We start from the raw sequence: 19,313 nt of genomic DNA, 5'->3' as shown, positions 1-19,313 counted from the left end.
GCAGGGTAAAACACCTTCCAAGGTTAGAAAACTGTTACCAACGACAATTTCCCAGTAGCCAAGGAACTTACAATACATATGTGTATCATGAAATTGTGGAATCTAGGTCACAGGTCACCTAGTCAATTGTTTCAGGGACCAGAAATTCCTTCTGTAGTGTATACTTCACAATTGTCAAAATAATGTATCGGGGGCCAGGGATGTGGCTCAGTGGTTAGAGTACGTGCTTTACTTGTGTGAGCAGTCAGTCACCAGGAGGAGCTCGGGTCCTGGCACCAGCCCTTTGTGTCCCTCCCACCAAAAGGACTGGGTAATACATGTGGGGGAGGGTGGGAACAAGAGAGGAATTCAGAAAAATAAATAAATAAAGACACGTTTTCAGGAAGCTCAATGCTATATGAAAAGTGTGCCCAGCGGCCAGGGCAATAGTACAGCAGGGAGGGCATTTGCCTTACATGCAACTAACCTGCGTTTGATCCCCCAGCATCCCATAGGGTCCCCTAAGCAACCGCCAAGAGTAATTCCTGAGTGCAGAGCCAGGAGTAACCCCTGAGCATCAACAGGTGTGGCCCTCAAACAAACAAAAACAAAAAAGGAAAGAAATTAAAAAAAAAAGGTGAGCCCAAAGCAAGCACACAGGGGGCTGGAGAGATAGCACAGTGGGTAGGGAGCTTGCACGTGGCTGACCTGGGTTTGATCCCGGCACCCCATATGGTCCCCCAGCCTGCTGGAAGTAACCCATAACATTGCCGGAAACAGAACAAAGCAAAACACTTGAACAAGATCCTTCCAGATGGTGACAGGGGCACTGGGGGACACTCTGTAGAGTTCCAGGAAGCTCAAGGAGCCTCTGAGGGGAGAACGAAAGGAATCAAAGAAATCAGCCAGGGCAAGGGAGGGCATCCTAGGACGATGCAGTTCCAAAGGCCTTTGCACAAGGGCATGCCTAGGCAATTCCAGAGGCGACTGAAGCAACAGCCAAATCCTGGGGGGTGTCAGTCACCAGGAGGAGCTCAGGTTCTATGCTGAGACCAAAAGGAGGCCAGGCGTGGGCTCTAAGTAGGGGATGGCACAGCCTCCTGGGCACAGCTGCAGGTGAAGGGCAGTAGGAAGACTGGTAAAGGAGTGCACACAGGCCAGTGGCTCAAACTGAAAAGCAATGGTGGGTTAGTAAAGGGATGAACACTCAGCCGCTCAACTTCAGAGCGACGGTGGCGTGGCCTCCCGGGGTTCTAAAGACGAGTGGAGAGATTTGATTTGTTTCTTTTGTTTTGGGACCACACCAGGAATGCTCAAGGGGCTCCCGGATCACTCCTGGGGGCACCCTATGGGGTGCTGGGGATCAAAGCCCGGTCAGCCCCGGTGCAAGACAAGCGCGCCACTGACTGTACCGTCTCTCCAGTCCCAAACAAGTGGAGAGATGCGAGACAAAGTTCTGCGCGGTGGCGCTGGCAGGATTTGCAGAAGGTCTGGAGAGTGAGTCCCCGGAAGCTGGGGGCGGGGCGGGGCGTACTTAATAGGTGCGTGAACAGGGATCCTTTGAGGTGGAAAACAAGAGGCAAGCGGCAAGTTTAAACGGGACTGGGGCGTGGTGCCAAGAGCGCAGCTTTGCCCGCGACAGATATAAGGAGGCCGCTCAACACTCATATGGAGAAGCCAGGCTGCATCTAAATCTGGAATTGACGCGGGGGCGGGGGGGGTGGTCAACTGGAACTGTGTTGGACCGTGAGTTCCGTGGTACCCGAAACACCCTGCAACGCTGTTTCCTCAACGGGATCCTCAGCATCGGCCGGAAGGCTGGACTTTACCCCTGGGGGCTACAGGGAGCAAGAGCCACGAGGCGGGGTGCACGCAGCCAGGGGGGCTTGGGAATGCACCACCCCGACGTGCAGGACGCGGGCGCGGACCCCCGGGGGAGGCCCGGGGGTTGCACGCAGCCCAGGCACCGGCCTCCCCGAAACTTCATCTCCTCCGCGCACGCTCCCTGCGCCCAGGCCCGCCGGCCTCCGGCCCTCCTGCAGCATCTCCCGCTCCGCCCGGCTCGGCCTCGCTCTCACCCGCCTCCTGCTCCTGGCGCTGGGCCTTCGCGCCGCGCGCTCCGCGTCGGCGCGGCTCCCGGGCTGCGGCGCCGTCCCGAGCCATCTTGCCCCGGCAGCAACGCAGCGCTCGGGCTCCGCCCCCGAGGCGGGGTCCGGTCCGGCCACGCCCCCGCCCAGCCGCCGGGGCCACGCCCCCTAGGAAGCCCCGCCCTCATCCCCAAAGGACCAATGAGGACTGCGGGACGCAGGGCGAGACTATTTGCACTTCCGGCGCGCGTGGTTCGCGCTCTCGCGAGAGGCAGCAAGGGGCGCAGGGTTTGAAACATGGCGGACGACGTGGACCAGGTAAGTGTCTTCCAAAGTGCGGGCCTCGCGGCGGTTCCACCCTCGCAGACTCGACCCCGCTGGGCTTCGCTGTCCCTTCGGAGGGGAGGCCCGTGCCGGCGCCTCTCTCTGGGCCGCCGTCTGCCCCCGGGTATTGGCCGCGCCCCCGGCGCTTTGCTGCAGGCCCGAGGGAGCAGCTGTGCCGGGGCAGCGGCCCCCTGGGCGCCCGGGCCGGGGCTGTTTGGAATTGCTGCACGGACCCTGGGAAATCGCTGCATGGAATTGCTGAACGGATCCTGGGGAATTGCTGTTTGGAATTGCGGCACGGGCCCTGGGAAGTCGCAAGGCTGATTCCAAGGGGACCGAGGAGCGATGCAGGAAGGGACCCCCGGGAGGCTTTCAAGGCTAAACGGGAAAGTGAATAAATATTCTGTTCGATTGGTCCGGAAAAAGAAAACCACGCATCGTTCCCCACTCTCGCATCCTTCCTCGTGCGTTGCACATGAACCCGGGGAGAAGAACGGCATCCCCGCGCCGGCCGCGCCGACTGCAGGGATGCGGGTGGGAGGTTAAGGCTGTGGCTGTCCCATTCATTGCTGAGCGCAGCGATGCTTGGGCTGGACGCGGGTCTGAGCGCCGGGCACCCGGTCCGCGCGTGGAGCCGGCGTTCTCGGGGACGACGGGCAGACGCACCCGCTGGGCACGGAGCAGCTGTAGGAGGCAAGGGAGGAACTGATGGTCCGACTGGCCTAGCGTCTGCCTGCTCCCCAGGAACGCACTTCAACTCCCCGGATCCTTCAGCTAGCTACTGAATTCGTCCCTCGTTCTAGAGGACTTACGGAAAACAAAATATCGGTCCCTTGCGGAAGGGAGCGCTGGAGCCCTTGCTTGGCATGGGGGGGGGGGGCGTTTCTGGACACTTAGAGCCCCGCTGAGCACCCAGAATGTGTCCTTCAAACAAAACAGACTCCCCAAATTACAGTTCTTCCAGTTAGCTTACTTGGCTTAGTTTTTTAATTTTAATGGTATGTTATTTGTTCATATAGATGCTGTGTTTTGAGGTTCTTGTTTTGTTTTGTTTGTTTTGCCCTTTTGGGGAGAGGTGGGGGCATACCCAGCGATGCTCAGGGTTTATTCCTGGCTCTGCTCTCAGGAATCACTCCTGGTGAGCTCAAGGGCCCATATGGGATGCAAGGCAGGCCCCCTTCCCTCTGTACTGTCTCTCCAGCTTCATGCTGCTGTGTTTAATACTTCTCTTCTGCCCAAGTAGAATGCAGGTTCCTTAAGAACAGGAACTTTGGCTGGAGCAATAGCACAGCGGGGAGGGCGTTTGCCTTGTACCCGGCCAACCCAGGTTTGATTCCCAGCATCCCATATGGTTCCCCAAGCACCGCCAGGAGTGATTCCTGAGTGCATGAACCAGGAGTAACCCCTGTGCATTGCGGGGTGTAACCCAAAAAGCAAAAAAATAAACAAATAAAAATTAAAAAAAAAGAAGAGGAACTTTGTTCCCCCTTTTGTTCTGGAAGTTGAGAATAGTGGTGGAAACACAGCCGTTAGTTACTGAATGAATGAATCGGGAGATGGGGAGATTCTTTTTAAACCACAGGATGAAGAGACCCGGCTGGGTACCCCAGACCGAGGCTGGAGAAGCCGCAGTGCCGCCTGTGTGTATTCTTAGGGTTTGTAATGCGTCTGCACGTCTCCCGACCACAGTGCTCTCACGGAGCAGAGAGCCTGCTTCTGTCTCTGCTCATTCGTTCTCTGGCTCACCCACAGCCTCTGGGCTCCCTGGAAGTCAGGGTCTTCTATTCCCTCTAGATTTTATTTGTTTGTTTTCTGGGCCACACCTGGCAGTGCTCAGGGCTTACTCCTGGCTCTGCGCTCAGGGACCACACCTGGCAGTGCTTGGGACTTACTCCTGTCTGTGCTCAGGATTCACTGCTGGCGGGGTTTGGGGTGCCATCTGGTGTGTTGAAGCTTGTGCACGGCAAGCGCCCGACCCATTGTACTGCCTCTCCAGCTCTGCAGTTCTCAACCGTCTGCCAAGTAGAATCATCTGGGCAGTGCCCGTTATGCTCAGCCTGTCCTGCACTGAGTGTGTAATCGAACATGAGCCCTGTTAGCGTTCTGACCAGTGTGTGGTAGCGACCATGTAAATGAGTCTCAGATGCCGAAGATGATGCCTCAGTGAGGCTCCTAGCCTTACTTACAGTGACTCTCAGGGTGACCTCCCACCCCCCAGACCCTAATTTATATCTGTCTGTGGGCTTTTCCCCAGGCACGCACTCTTCTTGGTTCCAGGCACTTTCTGTGTGCCAGATAGCGTTCAAAAGCTTCAGGTGTCCTTTAAGCCTCCTCACCACAGAATTAGGCAGTTGCTATTGTTACCCTCATGTTACAAATGTGGGGACCCCCGAGCAGAGTTAATTACCCACAGTGTAACAATGATTCAGGCACAGCTCTGTCCCGGGTGCTGCTGTGTTGCTAAACGCTCTAACCTGAGCACTGTACCCTTTTCTTTTATCAGCAACAAACTACCAATACTGTGGAAGAGCCCTTGGACCTCATTCGGCTCAGCCTAGATGAGAGAATTTATGTGAAAATGAGAAATGACAGAGAGCTTCGAGGCAGATTACATGTAAGTAGCACTGTAGCACTGTCCTCTCATTGTTCACCTATTTGCTGGAGTGGGCCCAGTAACATTGTGAGACTTGTTACTGTGTTTGGCATATCGAATATGTCACAGGTAGCTTGCCAGGCTTTGCCTTGCCTGCGAGATACTCTCAGTACCTTGCCTGGCTCTCCGAGAGGGATGGAGGAATCGAACTCAAGGGTTCGCCTGGTCTGCTGCGTGCAAGGCAAACGCCCTACCCTCTGTGCTATCGCTCCGGCCCACATGTAATTGTATGAAATTATTGTAGATCAGAGTGTGTCCTTGTCCTCCCTCCCTTCCCCAACCTCTTAAAATGTACAAATGTGCTAGAGTATTTGAATGTAAATAAAGGGAGTTAGAAAGTCATCTACAATTCTATAAGCCAAAACCAGTTGTAATCTCCTTTTTTTTTCCCCCCTTAATTTTGGGCCATGCCCAGTGGTGCTCAGGGCTTACTCCTGGGGGGCTCAGGGAACCTTGTAGGTTGTCCAGAATTGAACCAGGGTTGGCCACATGAGAGACAAGCACCCTCCCTGCTCTGCTATTACTCTGGTCCCAGTTCTACTAATTTCTTTTTTTTTTTTTTTTTTTTTTGGTAGGAGTACTGCTATTTATTCAGCTGATTGAATTGTGCATGAACTCCACCTTACTTTTTTTTTTCATTTTTTATAATTTTATTTATTGAATCACCGTGAGAGCAGTTACAAAGCTTTTGGGTCTAAGTCTCAGTCATACAATGAAACACCCCTACCTTCACCAGTGCCCATTCTCCACCACCAAAAACCCCAGTATACCCCCATCCCACACCCTCCCCCTGCCTGTGGGGCAGATGATTTCTACATTACTCTCTCTCTACTTTGATCATATTCAATATTTCGACACCAGACCCACCATTATTATTTGAGATTTTACCCCAGCACTCAGATCTGCTGAAAAGGCAACAGTAGACAACTTGTGTTCTTTTGCTGGTTATGAATAACATATGATGTTGCGTGGCTGCAGTAGGGCCATGTGGTTTTGAAATTTCAAAATTTTAACACTTAAATCTGGAGGGATTTCTGCCAAAAGCCACTGGGTTTCGAGATCTGCTCCTGAGTCTCTGAGATCATGGCCGTTGAGCAGCTTGATGAGGAGCCAGAGAGGCTGTTCGTGGGCAGTGACTTGGGGTCTCGTTGGGGTGGGGAGGACAGGCCCGGCTCCACCCCATCCCATGAGGCCCAACAAGTTTCGTCACTGCGGGCCCAAGCCTGACTGTCCAGTGACCTCTGGAAGATGACGGCCACTGAGCCGCCAAAAAGAAACAGGCGGAGGGACAGCACCCTTTCCCCCCTGGGGTGGCCCGGCGACAGTAACCTACTGCAGGGTCCGGACACATTTCTACCAAAAGCCGCTGGGTTTCAAGATTTGTTTCTGAGTCTCTGGGAAAAAGGCCGTTAAGCAGCTTGATCAGGAGCCAGAGAGGCCGTTCGTGGGCGATGACTTGGGGTCTCGTTGGGGTGGGGGTGGGGAGGACAGGCCTGGCTCCCCCCCCATCCCGTGAGGCCCAACAAGTTTTGTCACTGCGGGCCCAAGCCTGACTGTCCAATGGCCTCTGGAGGATGACGGCCACCAAGCCGCCAAGAGGGAGCAGGCGGAGGGACAACACCCTTTCCTCTCTGGGGTGGCCCGGTGACAGTAACGTACTGTGGGGTCCGGACACATTTCTGCCAAAAGCCACTGGGTTTCGAGATTTGTTTCTGAGTCTCTGGGATCATGGCCGTTAAGCAGCTTGATCAGGAGCCAGAGAGGCCGTTCGTGGGCGATGACTTGGGGTCTCGTTGGGGTGGGGAGGACAAGCCCGGCTCCACCCCCATCCCGTGAGGTCCTGTGTGTCTCGTCACTGGAGGCCCAAATGTGACTATCCAGTGGCCTCTGAAGGATGGTGGCCACTGGGCCGCCAGGGGGAACAGGCCAAGGCACAAAACCTATTCCCACCTGGGTTGGCCCAGCACCGGTAGCCTACTGCAGGGACCGGACGCATTTCTGCCTAAAGCCACTGGGTTCTGAGATTCGTTTCTGAGTCTCTGGGATCATGGCCATTAAGCAGTTCGATCAGGAACCAGAGAGGCCATGCCTCCAATTATATAGCTGAGCCGGAGGTGGTTTGTGGGTGTGTTTCCCACATACCTAACTTTTGGCCGTTTACTTTCTTGGTAAACTTTGCCCCAAGTTTTTGGGTCTGGCCACAGGCACAGCAGCAATTTGGGGGTATCTGGAAGTCTGAAGGCGCCATGAGGCTGCTGATGCACTCGCCTCACAGGTACAAATTGACCTGCTGGCGGCACCATATCCCCAAGTTCTATTAATTTTTTAAACGTTTTTTCTCTGTTAACAAATTGCTTATGAAAAAATTTTTTCATTTGTGAATAACATTTCTCCATTCTTTTAAAAATACTGACATACATAGATGTTCTTTTCGTGATAAATATTAAACAGTTCAGATACATGGGGTAAAAAGGGAGAACTCTTTTCTTTGTAACCATGGTTAAAATTACGTTTTACAAATTGTTTTTCTGTATTTTCTCTGTGTTTGTGTGATGTGTGCATACCTGCATTTGCATAGCCTGTGTTTGTACCATAAACACATCTCTAAAGGAGAAGAGAGATATTAATAACATTTTTTGAGAACCCTTCTTTTTCACTTCTTACTGGAAATCATTGATCATGAGTGCCTAGAAATAGGTAAATTTTTCTACGTATTTGTACTGACTACAAATAGTTCCAAGTACATCATATACGACTAGTCATAATAGTGGCATGTAGATCATTTTCTCTTTCTTGTTAAATAATGCAGTAATAAACATACTTATTTCTTACTGGGGGTGGAGGAATGGGAGGTGGGAGGTCACAGGTCACAGCCTGGCGGCTCTCAGGGTTTAACCTTGGCTCTGGGCTCAGGGAGTTCAGGAGACTACATAGCGTGCCAGGAATTGAACCTGGGTTGGCTGCGTGCAAGGCAAGTGCCCTCCCCACTATACTATCCTCCAGTCTTTTTTTTTTTTTTTTTTTTTTTGCTTTTCGGGTCACACCCGGCGACTCACAGGGGTTACTCCTGGCTCTGCACTCAGGAATTTACCCCTGGTGGTGCTCAGGGGGCCATATGGGATGCTGGGAATTGAACCCGGTTCGGCCGCGTGCAAGGCAAACACCCTACCTGCTGTGCTATTGCTCCAGCCCTCCTCCAGTCTTATATACATACTGATTTCTTTGTATGTTACTTTGTGTATACTTGCATGTTTTCCTGTAAATTGGTCCCTTGATGTGGTTCTGTTCAGTCCAAATTAAAAGAGATGCTTTTGGTTTGTTTCTTCTTAGTGACAAACGTGTGTGCATTGTTCTTATTACCCTGAAGTGCCTGAGAGGAATATTTGTTTTATGCAAATATTTTTATTCATGCAACACTATTCTAAGTGTTTTGGATTAGTTTCCACTGACATGTCCAGATTTGTGGCTTATATTTTGTGTCTTAAATAGCGGATGCTAGTTGTAAAGAAGCCGTTTGCCTATTGCAGGACCTGTTTTATTGCCTTTTAACTTGATTATCAAATATCTTGATCTCTCACCTTTTTACTTCAGGCATACGATCAACATTTAAATATGATTTTGGGAGATGTGGAAGAAACTGTGACCACCATAGAAATTGATGAAGAGACCTACGAAGAGATCTATAAGGTAAGTCCCACAGTTCTGTTCACCTGGTAAAATGTCCCTCTCAGCCTCCCTCAGCTTTAACTGGCAGGTTTTGTCATGTTCCTTTTCCTTCTCGTTTGATACGTACTCAGGCCTCGGTGGGGTAGAGAGGAACAAGACCAAAGGCGATGGACGAGCAGGTCTGGGCTCTCTTTTTCACTTTCGTTGTGAGTTCTGGTCTTGCTCCTGACTCTGCTTAGGGGTCACTCCTGGTTAGTTTTGGGCGACCATAGAAGTGGCCGGGGCTCGAACCGCAGTCAGCTGCATGAAGGACAAGCGCATTAGCCTCTGTCCTAGTCCCTCGACCTCTGGAGTTCTGTTTGCTTTGTGTTTGAATATTAGGTCAAAACATGTTAGTTTAAGTTATTTTTTTTTCCTAAGCTGTACCTTTCTATTTTCTAAAACCAGAAATTCAGACTTAACCTTTGTTTTGCATTTTTGCAGATCTCTAATGCGTGCCTCAGTTGAGGACATCCACTTATCCATTGCTTATACTTCTGCCTTTAAACTGGTATCTTTGGTCAAAGAAAATCTGCCTCATAGAGATAGTTGGGTAAAGAAGTGTGAGGGGGAGGGATAGGGGGAGAAAGAAAAGGGGGGGAGGGAAAGGTAGAGGGAGAGAGAGAGGAGAAAGGAGAGAGAGATCACCTTTGATGCAGTGCACAATCTTGTTGAAAATTCACCGGTGCACTTTGCACTTCAAATTGGTCTTTTGTGTGTGTGTGATTTTGTAATATCAAACACTGATTATTAGGAATAATAACTCCTCATTTGATGTTTTTTACAAAAACACTTCTGTTGGTATCACCCGTGTTCTCATCAGAGAAGTCTCTGGAGCATCGGGGTTTGCAATGTGGCCTCGGCTCTCAGGCTGCAGCTCGAAACTCGCTGTTTCCAGCTGTGCGGCTCAGGGTTCAGTGACCATAGCCGCTGTTTCCTGCCTACTATTACGGGCTTTCACTTTTCCTTTGGAAAGTTTCTGGAACACAGAAAAGTCACGCTTGCCTTGAATGTGAACACTTAGGCAACATCATTAGAGCATAGGCTCCCAAACTTAATTCCCCCACCTCCCCCTGTTCATGAAAGGTCTCAGCTCCCCAGGAAATCTGCATTCTTCAGGGGAACTGAGGCTCCCAAATGCACTGGAGCTTCCCCCAATCACTCCCGTGCCCTCTAGGGGGCGCCCTTGCTCTATGTGGGAAATAAGGATTGGCCAGGAAGTACTCAGGCGTGCGGGGAGTGAAGGAAGTGTGCTTCGCTGAGCACCTGCCCTATGTCCGTTTTCTGTACATCAAATTGAACTCTTTCAACCGACACTGGAGACCTGGGCTGAAATGAGTCTGTGATCCTGGGAAAATAAGTAATGGTAAGCGTTTCCCAGCCTTAGATTGCGGCGTAGAGGCGGGTTATGTCCTGGTACGTCCTTTGCCCATTAAAATGATTGTAACTGGGGTTGAGATGCCTTACTTACCTGCGGGCAGGCCCGGTTCGCTCCCCTCATCACGTGGTCCTCCAGGCATCCCGGGATGTGACCTGAGCCCCTGTCTCCCAACTACTGTAACTGGAATATAAATTTGATATCCCTTCTCTACCAAACGCTGTGGCCTGCTCAGCCCACACAAAGCCTAACTTCTGATCGTGTTGGAGGGATTTTAGGATTAACTACGCTAAATATGAAAACCAGTCCCTGATAATCAGATCTTGGCCAGATTTCTTTCTTCTATCGTATGCATGTGTGTACATGGAAATTCACCAGCAAATCCCATCCGTGTTTCTGATACTGGATTTGTTGCATTCTTTTCTCAGTTTTACCTTTTCTCTCAAGTTACTGAAGTTGACGCACAGGGTTCCTTTTAGCTGGCCCGGAGCCTGTCTCTGCCGGAAATGCCGTGTGGCCTGATCTGCTGTCTGACTGACTCAGTGGACGGCCGGGGCAGGAGAGGCGCTGAAAGTCCATCCACCCTCACAGGGCCGGAGCACAGCACAGCAGGTGGGGCTGCTGCCTTGCACAGGCCAGCCCGGGTTCTATTCCCAGCATCCTGTATGGTCCTCTAAGCCCCACCTGGAATGTTCCTCTGCTGCCCTCCCCCTACCCCCCATAAAAATTCATTCCCCCTTAACTGATGGATGAGAGCATGTTCACAGGAACCCCCTACAGGAGTGTTTTGCCACAGAGCCTATTTCTCTGGAAGTTTCCTCGTGTCACTCAAGCCACGACCTGGCCCCGGGCTGCCCAGAAGCCAGTACTCAAGAGCCAGGTGGTGGGAGAAAAAGGTTTATTCCCAGTGTGAAGGAGCCAAGAAGATGGGACACTAATTGGCCCCTGACACCATGTCACTCTGGTTGGGGCTCGGGGCTTCTCTGGGCCTTGTTGGAAAGCCAAGTTGGAAGATGGGGAAACGGTCACACGGAGAGCAGGGGTCAGGCCGGGAGGTCTCACGGGTCACGGGATGGCCTGGACCTTGTAGAACTTGGAGGCGCCAGGCGAGCATTAAGCAACAGTGGTCTACGGAGCTTTCTGTTGTTTCAGAGAGTCGTAGGCAGTTTAGACAGCCTAAAACTGACTGACTGACTGACTGTCTGTTTAGACAGTCTTTAGGGATTCTCTTGTGTGTTATTGGACCAGACCAGCAGTGCTCGCGCTTACGCCTGCTCTGCTCAGGGGTCACTCCTGGGTGGGCCGGGTACAGGATTGAACAAAGTTGGCCAAAGGGCCTGGCATTTGTCCTTTCCCATCTGTCTGCGACTCGGTTGAGTTCAACACTACATGTCACGTGCAAGAACATTCTTCATACTCAGAGGCAGGGCAGAGGCCGGGTGGGAGTGAGAAGCATGGCAGGCAGATGGCGTCTCTGATGCCTGTTGTTCACACGTGTTGGCCCCGCAGAGCCCACCCGGTCTCCGGGGCTCCAAGTCTGTCTTCCTGTTCCTGCCCAGTGAGTGTATAGAAGGGGAGGACATGCTCGAGGCTTTGGGGAACTGTTGAAAATGCCTGTGGACTCAGTGCTTTCAGTCAGACCTCGGGAGCACCATGTCCAGTGTTCAGGGGCCTGGGAAGTAACGGTTTAGTGTGTACCCAGGAGGAAGAGAGGAATCCCCCTAAACAGACGAGAGTCTGCTGCGGTCTGCCCCTCTGGCCGTCAGATAGCCTGTCTGCTTATAAGCCAAAGGATTTGTAGAGCGTCATGTCTCCATGGGAAAACGGATGGGTGAGCTTAGTCGCTCTTTCCCAGGACGCCTGATTAAAGCGGAATGTCAGCTATTGGATTAGGAAATTGCTTCTGAATGGTCCCAGGAGGGCCCACGGGAACTTCGGTGCAGAAGGGGCCAAGAGCTGACAGCCGAGTGGGGGGCTGCTGCCTGAGGTGCGCCCCTGGGGGACGCGTAGCTGGCTGGTACTGTGGGGACCCGATTCAGGCTACTGACTGAGGCCTTGCCCGCTGTGGAGTCTCCCGTCCAGAAACTCCCGTGCTTGCCTACAAGGCCACGGCCGGAGTTTGCCCTGCATACGGCGCACTCGGGTTCGATCCCTGTATGATCCCCTGGGCCTGCAGGAGTGACCCCGGTGCGGAGCCAGGCGTGAGCCCTGAGCACTGCCGGGTGTAGCCCCCAAACCAACCAAACCCCCCCCCCCCAAAAGGCCAGGGACAGCCACGCATCTGATCTGCCTCTGTTGGTGTTGCGGGAAGGTCCTTGGTGCCTTCCTCCAGCTTCCCCTGCTGTCGGCCTGCGGTTTGGAGTCGCAGTAAACGTTGGGGTGTTCCAACTCTGAGTCTCGTTCCGGAGTCTCCGCGTGTAAACCAGTGAGGTTTGAGCTCTCCTTTCTCAGCCCGCCTGCTGAGTGTCCCACGCCGTGGCCGCTGCCGGTGCTCGACCGTGTCGGAGCTCTTCCCCCGCGCCTGCAGCTCTGGCCGGTCTTGGTGCGACTTTGGGTCACTGGGAGCAGCTTCGAGGACGTTCCCGAGCCCTCCGACCTCCTGCCCAGTGGCCGCGTGTGAGTGGTGCGGCCTCAGGAGCAGCGAGCAGCATGCTCAGCACGGCCGAGGTTTAGTTTTTACCCCAGGACAGTTCCCGGGCGTTTCAGGCGTTGGGGTGAACAGAGGCGGCCTCAAGACTTGGGCCCCGAAAATCGCAGTCTTGGCTTTCTGACCTGTAACAGTTCATGGCTGGGAGTGAGTCGGGAGCTAACCTGGGGTTTGCAGCCCCGAGCATCCGACTTGAGCCGAGCGCCTCCTCAGACGGGAGAAGGGGCCTTGGGTCACCTTCCCGGCGTCTGAGGAAATCCCCGTCCTCACCCCTCGGGGGATGGATGAGCAGCCGCTCCGTGCTCTGTGCACTTGCTCCCTCGGTGGGTGCCCGGCCAACACAACAGCTACTGTCGGTGGTTCGTTCCTTCGGCTTTGGCTGTTTCAGAACTTCAGTCAAACCCACACACAGATGCTGGGCCCGAGGACCGGGAGAGATCTGGCGGGAGGCCACCGGTGGAGGCTGAGTTTCGGTTTCTCGTAAACAGGGCCCTGGCAGGAAACCGTCGCGGGCTTGTTTGCTCTGAGGGTGCGTGCGCGCCGTTCGCTGGTCCCTGCTGCTGTTTGTGGAAATTCTTCTTCCAGGGGTCAGTAGCCACGTTCCCCAGGGACCCGTCGGGCTGCTTCTGTCTCATGCCCGGCCCTGGGGTCTCCAATATTGGAATTGGAGGGGGTGCTGGGGGCACCCCCGAGGGGCAGATAGGGCATCACCCAGGCCCTGCTCATCACTGCCCACGCACGGTGCAGACCCAGCCCTACCCATTGCTGCCCCCAGGAAGGGAAGAGCTCCTCACTGGGCCTGTGTGGCACGGCGAGTGACCAGGCCTTCCAGGTCCGCCCGTGTGGTAAGGAACCGTGTCTGTTGTGAGCACACTGGGATTTCTGCATACACATAGAAGGATGCTCTGCTTTTGTGTGTGTGTTGATGTTTTCCCCTTTCTTCTTCTAGTCAACAAAACGGAATATTCCGATGCTGTTTGTCCGGGGAGATGGCGTGGTCCTCGTCGCGCCCCCGCTGAGAGTCGGCTGAGAGGGGCCATCGAAGACCCTCAGAAGAGAAGCTGGTGTCCATCCTGGTATTAAGAAACGATCGAGGATTCCCCTGCTCCTGAAATGAGTTGATTTTCTGATAACTCAGAAGTCTTTCAGCTGAAGGGCATTTTTTAATTTTTCTCTAGCTCTGACAAAAAACACGGTCGCCAAGATGAGAAAAATTTTTTTTCAAGAGTTGATATGCTCCGATTGCTTTTTTATGTTTGATTTTTTTCTTTAAATTAAATTTGTTTCCTTTTTTTTTTAAGTGCAATCTCCTGTCTTATGATTCTTGAAATAAGCACACAACTTGCGTTCACTGTTTTGATCTGCAGTTGGACTATCGGAGGCATCAGTTTGAGCTGGATCAAGGAGTTTGTTGATCTGACCTCGGTCCTGGAGTGGCATTTTTTTAATAGACAGTGAGAGTTGTGCTGACAGAGGGACATTTGTAGGGAGTGGTGGGGGGGCATAGAGCTGAGCCCCAGTTCCAGTGTGGTGAGTGGGGGGGCACTGGGGTCATGCTTGGTCCAGGAAAGGGGGAGGGAGGATGTGTCACCATCACCTCGTCACCTGCTTCCATGGCAGCGCCCTGGGGTGGATCTGTGTGGCCCAGCTCGGTTGGAGCTGCCAGTGGGGTGTGTGTGTGTGTGTGTGTGTGTGTGTGTGTGTGTGTCCGTCCGTCCACCATGATTAGGCATGACTTGAACCTACCAGGTTGGCGTCACCGTTTTGCAATGTAGGAAATCCGATCTGCGCTGGGCTTAGGTGTATACCTGCTGCTGGCGTGTTGATTAATCCGTCGTCTGTGAGGATATGCTAATACATGCAGGACGCCCGTGCCAGAAGGGCTGGAGGGAGGCATTACACGAGCGGGTTCTTTCCACTGTTGCTCGTCCCTGCCCCTGCCAGGGACGGCGGAAGGGAAAACAAGTGCGGGCGCGCTGAGGGGGCCCGTGGCCGCGCGGGCGAGAGCTCCCGCCTTCTCCCCCACACTTCTCCCTGAAGCTTTACAACTCCCGGGAGGTCGCCTGTTTACAGCAACCATCGGTCGGGCTGAGCGGGACTGCGTGTCTGCTGGTAGCCGGAGCTGGGCTCTCGCCCCTGCCTGCTTGATGATCCGCCGCCCAGATTCCGTGTGTTGGACTAAGTGTGCTTGGCCAGAACCCCGTGGGTCCCACGGTCCCGGCCCTCCTGCACACAGCCTGGGGCCCCGCATGGCCCTGGCCGGCTTCTTTGTGGGCAGGGCCTAGACCTGGTGGCGCTCGGAGCCCATATGCAGTGCTGGGCGTCACCCCAGGGGTTGCCGTGTGCAAGGCAGGCACCTTAACTCTTGGGCTGTCTGGCCCTAGTCCACGGCTCTTAATGTCCACCCAGGCCAGGGCCTGTGTGGCCACCTGGCCCTCTTGCATTACCACACGCTCCATCTCTTCCCAGTGCTGTCCATCTTCGTCCTGTTTCTTCTAGAACCCACCCAGTTATGCTAGAAGCGTTTCTTAAAACCGAATCTTAAAAATCAGTTACCTTGGGGGCTGGAGAGATAGCACAGCGGGGAGGGCGTTTGCCTTGCACGCGACCGACCCAGGTTCTATTCCCAGCATCCCATGTGGTCCCCTGAGCACTGCCGGGAGTAACTGCTGAGTGTAGAGCCAGGAATAACCCCTGTGCATCACCAGGTGTGACCCAAAAAGCAAAAAAAAAAAAAAAAAAATCGGTTACCTTCACACACACACGCACACAATTCAACCAGCAACATGCAAAGCTCCACACTTCCCTCCTAGCTCCTCAGATGGGACTGGAGAGAGGTGAAAGGAAGGCAGTGCCCAGGCCCCACCTAAAGGTTCCCTCCCGAGTCCCCCGAGACCTGTATGGGTGCTCCCTGCCCAAGTCCTGGTTAGATGCTCCCTCTGGGGCTGCCCTTTGTACTCGGAGACTCCAGCTGGCTGGTCATTGGGGCCGGTGCTGGTGGCTTCTGCGACACGTCTGTCAGGACCCAGGACTTCCTCACCACGTCCCCTTGGAAGCCCACCCTTGAGCAGATGTCAGACCTGAATCGATTTTAGCAAAGAGGGGGGCGAAACATAGGAGCACCCGTGCCGACGTATCTACGCTGGGAACCTGGCACTTGAGAATCCCATGTGAGATGAAAATCATTAATGACAAGTGGACAGTGTTCACACCTTTTGAATAATAATCTCTGAAGTTCTAGGGCTGGAGCTATAATACAGCAGGTAGGGTTCTTACCTTGCACGCAGCTGACCTGGGTTCAATCCCTGGCATCCCATATGGTCCCCGGAGCCTGCCAGGAGTTGGTCCTGACTGCCCCCGAACCAACAAATTTAAAAAACTTCAAAACTCAACCCAAACTAAAGGTTTTCTGCACACTAAGGCAAACTGGTCTCCCCCTACCAACCCTCCCCCCCCCCCCCCCCCCCACCGCCGCTTTATTACTCACGATCTTTTGTTTTGGGGCCACACCCAGCAATGCTAGGACTTAGTCCTGGCTCTGCACTCAGGCATCACTCCTGGGAGATACTCGGGGGACCATGTGGAATGCCGGGGATCAAACCCAGGTCTGCTGCGTGCATGACAAGCCCCCTATCCTCTGTATTAGTTCCCTGGTCCCTGCATACAATCTTTTTTTTCTTTTTTTTGCTTTTGTGTTGGGTCCTGGCGGTGCTCAGGTGACCATATGGGATGCTGGGAATCAAACCCGGGTCAGCTGCGTGCAAGGCAAACGCCCTCCCCGCTGTGCTATCGCTCCAGCTGCCCCCTGCATACAATCTTGACTTTAGCCTGCCTTGAGAAGGGACGAACTTTCCCCTGTGAGCACAGAGAAAGGAGCCAACTTCAGCTGATGTTCCCGGTGCTTCTCCGCCGATCCAGGGGTTGTTTCAGTGTGGCCGTGCCCAGCCCAGGCACAGATCCAGGCTCCACGCTCCCAGCCTGCAGATGGCAGGGGTTGTGGGCACCTTGACTTGGTGGGCCAGTCCGTGGCTAGGCATGGCCTTGAGACTGGGAAGCTGTCCTCAGTGAGCCCTGAGGCCCTGCCTGCCGAGGAACTAATCACTCAGCAATTAGTAGCGTTTCGAGAGAGGCCCCCAAGGCGTCTTTCTCTGGCATTTCATCAGACGCTCGGAGCACTGAGGGGAATGTGTGTGAACCGACTTGTCTGCCAAGCGGGCCTGCTGGGCGCTGCAGTGCTCCTGGGGGTGCTCGGTAGGGGAACTGCACCATTTGGGTTTTTTTTTGTTTTGTTTTTGCATTTTGGGTCACACCTGCCGATGCTCAGGGGTTACTGCACTCAGGAATCACTCCTGGAAGTGTTCGGGGGACCATATGGGATGCTGGGAATCGAACCCGGGTCAGCCGTGTGCAAGGCAAACGCCATACCCACTGTGCTATCGTTCCAGCCCCTGGAACTGCACCATTTGACTCGAAGGAGGTTTGGGTCCTCGGAACAGAAGACCAGCCTGATGTGAGAACATCGTGAGGCCCAAGAGATGGCTCAGAGGCCAGGAGCACGTCCTGCAGGCCTGAGCCCCAACTCGGAGCTCTGCTACTCCAGTGCTGCGACTACTGGGCGTGACTGCTCCACGCACGGCCAGGGGTGGCTCATCCAGGGACCCCACTGGACTGGCTCCACGCACGGCCGACCCGGGTTCTATCCCCGGCATCCCATAGGGTCCCCTAGGCCTACCTGGTGTAATTCCTTGAGTGCAGAGCCAGGAGTAAACCCTGAGTACAACTGGGTGTGACCCCAAGCCGAAAAATAAACCCAAAACTAAAAAAGAAGCATCAATTAAAAATTTAGATCAAGGGGCTGGAGAGATAGCACAGCGGGTAGGGCGTTTGCCTTGCATGCAGCCGACCCGGGTTTGATTCCCAGCATCCCATATGGTCCCCTGAGCACCGCCAGGAGTGACTCCTGAGTGCAGAGCCAGGAGTGACCCCTGTGCATTGCTGGGTGTGACCCAAAAAGAAAAAAAAATTAGATCAATAAACTAAACGAGAAAAATAAACATGAAAACGTCAATCATCCATCTGGTGATTTAATACTTGCTAGGTCATGAACAGATTCCCACTGTCTGCCCTTGACTTTGTTTTTTGGGGCAGAACAAGAAGGTTTTACTTGGCCAGCCCACGTAATGCAGAGCTGGGTGTCAGCCCCTCAGACCTTCATCTGAGCATGGAACGTTCGGACCCTTTTCTCCCAACTTCTTCCCACTTCCTCGACTCCAGCCCCTGGCAACTGCTTTTCCACTCTCCGTTTCTCAGAATGGGCTTTCCCAGACTCCGCACGCATGACACATTTCACTCAGCCTCGGTGCCCGGGGCTCACAGGGCGTCTTTCTCGTGACTTGAATAACAGCCCGGCCCGCCCGTGCGTGCAGGGACGCATGTGCACTCGAGGCAGCGAGGCGCGCTCTCTCCAGAGCCAGCCGTGAACTCTGAGCCTCACCCCCTCCCCGCCCCCGCCCTTGGATCCCGCCTGCAGTGTTTTTCCCCTTCTGGTCATCTTGCCCCATTACCACTCGGAGCGTGGCAGAGATGCCAACTGTAGTTACTGATTATCCTTTTCCTGGGAAAACGGGCACTAAGAAATGTGCAGGACCAAGCCAAGATCTCACATTCCTTTTAGATCTCTTGCTCAACGTCAAAACCTGGAACATGTAGATTCTTATTTTCTTGGCTACTTCTGGGAGCTTGTTGGCTGCAGAGGCAGCGTGCCCGCTGCCATTTCTGATATCGATGACAGCAGAGGTGTTTTAACCTGGGCATCCGTTTTTAGCCACTTTTGTTGTGAGGGCTGGGGGTGTTGATGGGAACCCCCAGGTGCCCTTGGTGGGTTGGAAAATTGAACAACTGAAGTGTGGTGGGCTGGTTCCAAAGAAGTCTGGTTCTTGGGGACGGAGCAATAATACAGTGGGTGGAGCTTTTGCCTTGCACGTGACTGGCCCAGGTTCGATCCCCAACATCTCATATGGTCCCCTGAGAACGGCCAGGAGTAATTCCTGAGTGCAGAGCCAGGAGTAAACCCTGTGCATTGCCGGACGTGACCCAGAAAACCAAAAGGAAAAGAACAACAACAAAAACAAGTGTGGTTCCAAATCCAAGTATTTGCTTCCGGTTGGGTGCAAAGTCCATGGTATGAACTGGAGAGCATCTCCACCAGAAAGCGAGGACAACACCTAGAATGTTCCTGATACCACAGACGCAAGTAAAGGCAGGGGCTGGAGAGATAAGACAGTGGGGAGGGCGTCAGCCTTGTTTGTGGCAGACCTGGGTTCGAACCCCGGCACCCCATTGGGTCCCCTAGCACTGCCAGGAGGGATTCCTCAATGCAGATCCAGGGGCTGGGGTGATAGCACAGCGGGTAGGGCATTTGCCTTGCATGTGGCCGACCCGGGTTTGATTCCCAGCATCCCATATGGTCCCCCGAGTACCGCCAGGAGTAATTCCCGAGTGCATGAACCAGGAGTAACCCCTGTGCATCGCTGGGTGTGA

At 53.7% G+C, this 19,313-nt stretch overlaps 2 protein-coding genes across 2 annotated transcripts in view; one reads left to right on the top strand and one right to left on the bottom strand.

Annotated features, from left to right (window-relative positions):
* The window catches only part of XPC (XPC complex subunit, DNA damage recognition and repair factor), a 29,546-nt gene extending 27,368 nt beyond the window's left edge, over window positions 1-2,178 (bottom strand). Inside the window, exon 1 of the mRNA XM_056129291.1 lies at window positions 2,058-2,178. Coding sequence (XP_055985266.1) covers window positions 2,058-2,142 — 85 coding nt within the window. The 5' untranslated portion in view covers window positions 2,143-2,178. The remainder of the gene's footprint in view (window positions 1-2,057) is intronic.
* A 135-nt stretch (window positions 2,179-2,313) lies between these two features.
* LSM3 (LSM3 homolog, U6 small nuclear RNA and mRNA degradation associated) lies at window positions 2,314-14,003 on the top strand. Its single transcript, XM_056129589.1, has 4 exons — window positions 2,314-2,384; window positions 4,894-5,004; window positions 8,635-8,730; window positions 13,723-14,003. Exons 1-4 carry the CDS (start codon window positions 2,364-2,366, stop codon window positions 13,801-13,803), a joined length of 309 nt encoding a protein of 102 aa, XP_055985564.1. The 5' UTR covers window positions 2,314-2,363; the 3' UTR covers window positions 13,804-14,003.
* The last annotated feature ends 5,310 nt before the right edge of the window (window positions 14,004-19,313 follow it).

This window comes from Sorex fumeus, unplaced genomic scaffold (genome assembly GCF_029834395.1).
Source record: "Sorex fumeus unplaced genomic scaffold, SorFum_2.1 ptg000072l, whole genome shotgun sequence".
NCBI lineage: Eukaryota > Metazoa > Chordata > Mammalia > Eulipotyphla > Soricidae > Sorex > Sorex fumeus.
Note: the sequence above shows the minus strand (reverse complement) of the source record. Positions and strands in the feature narration are given on the sequence as shown.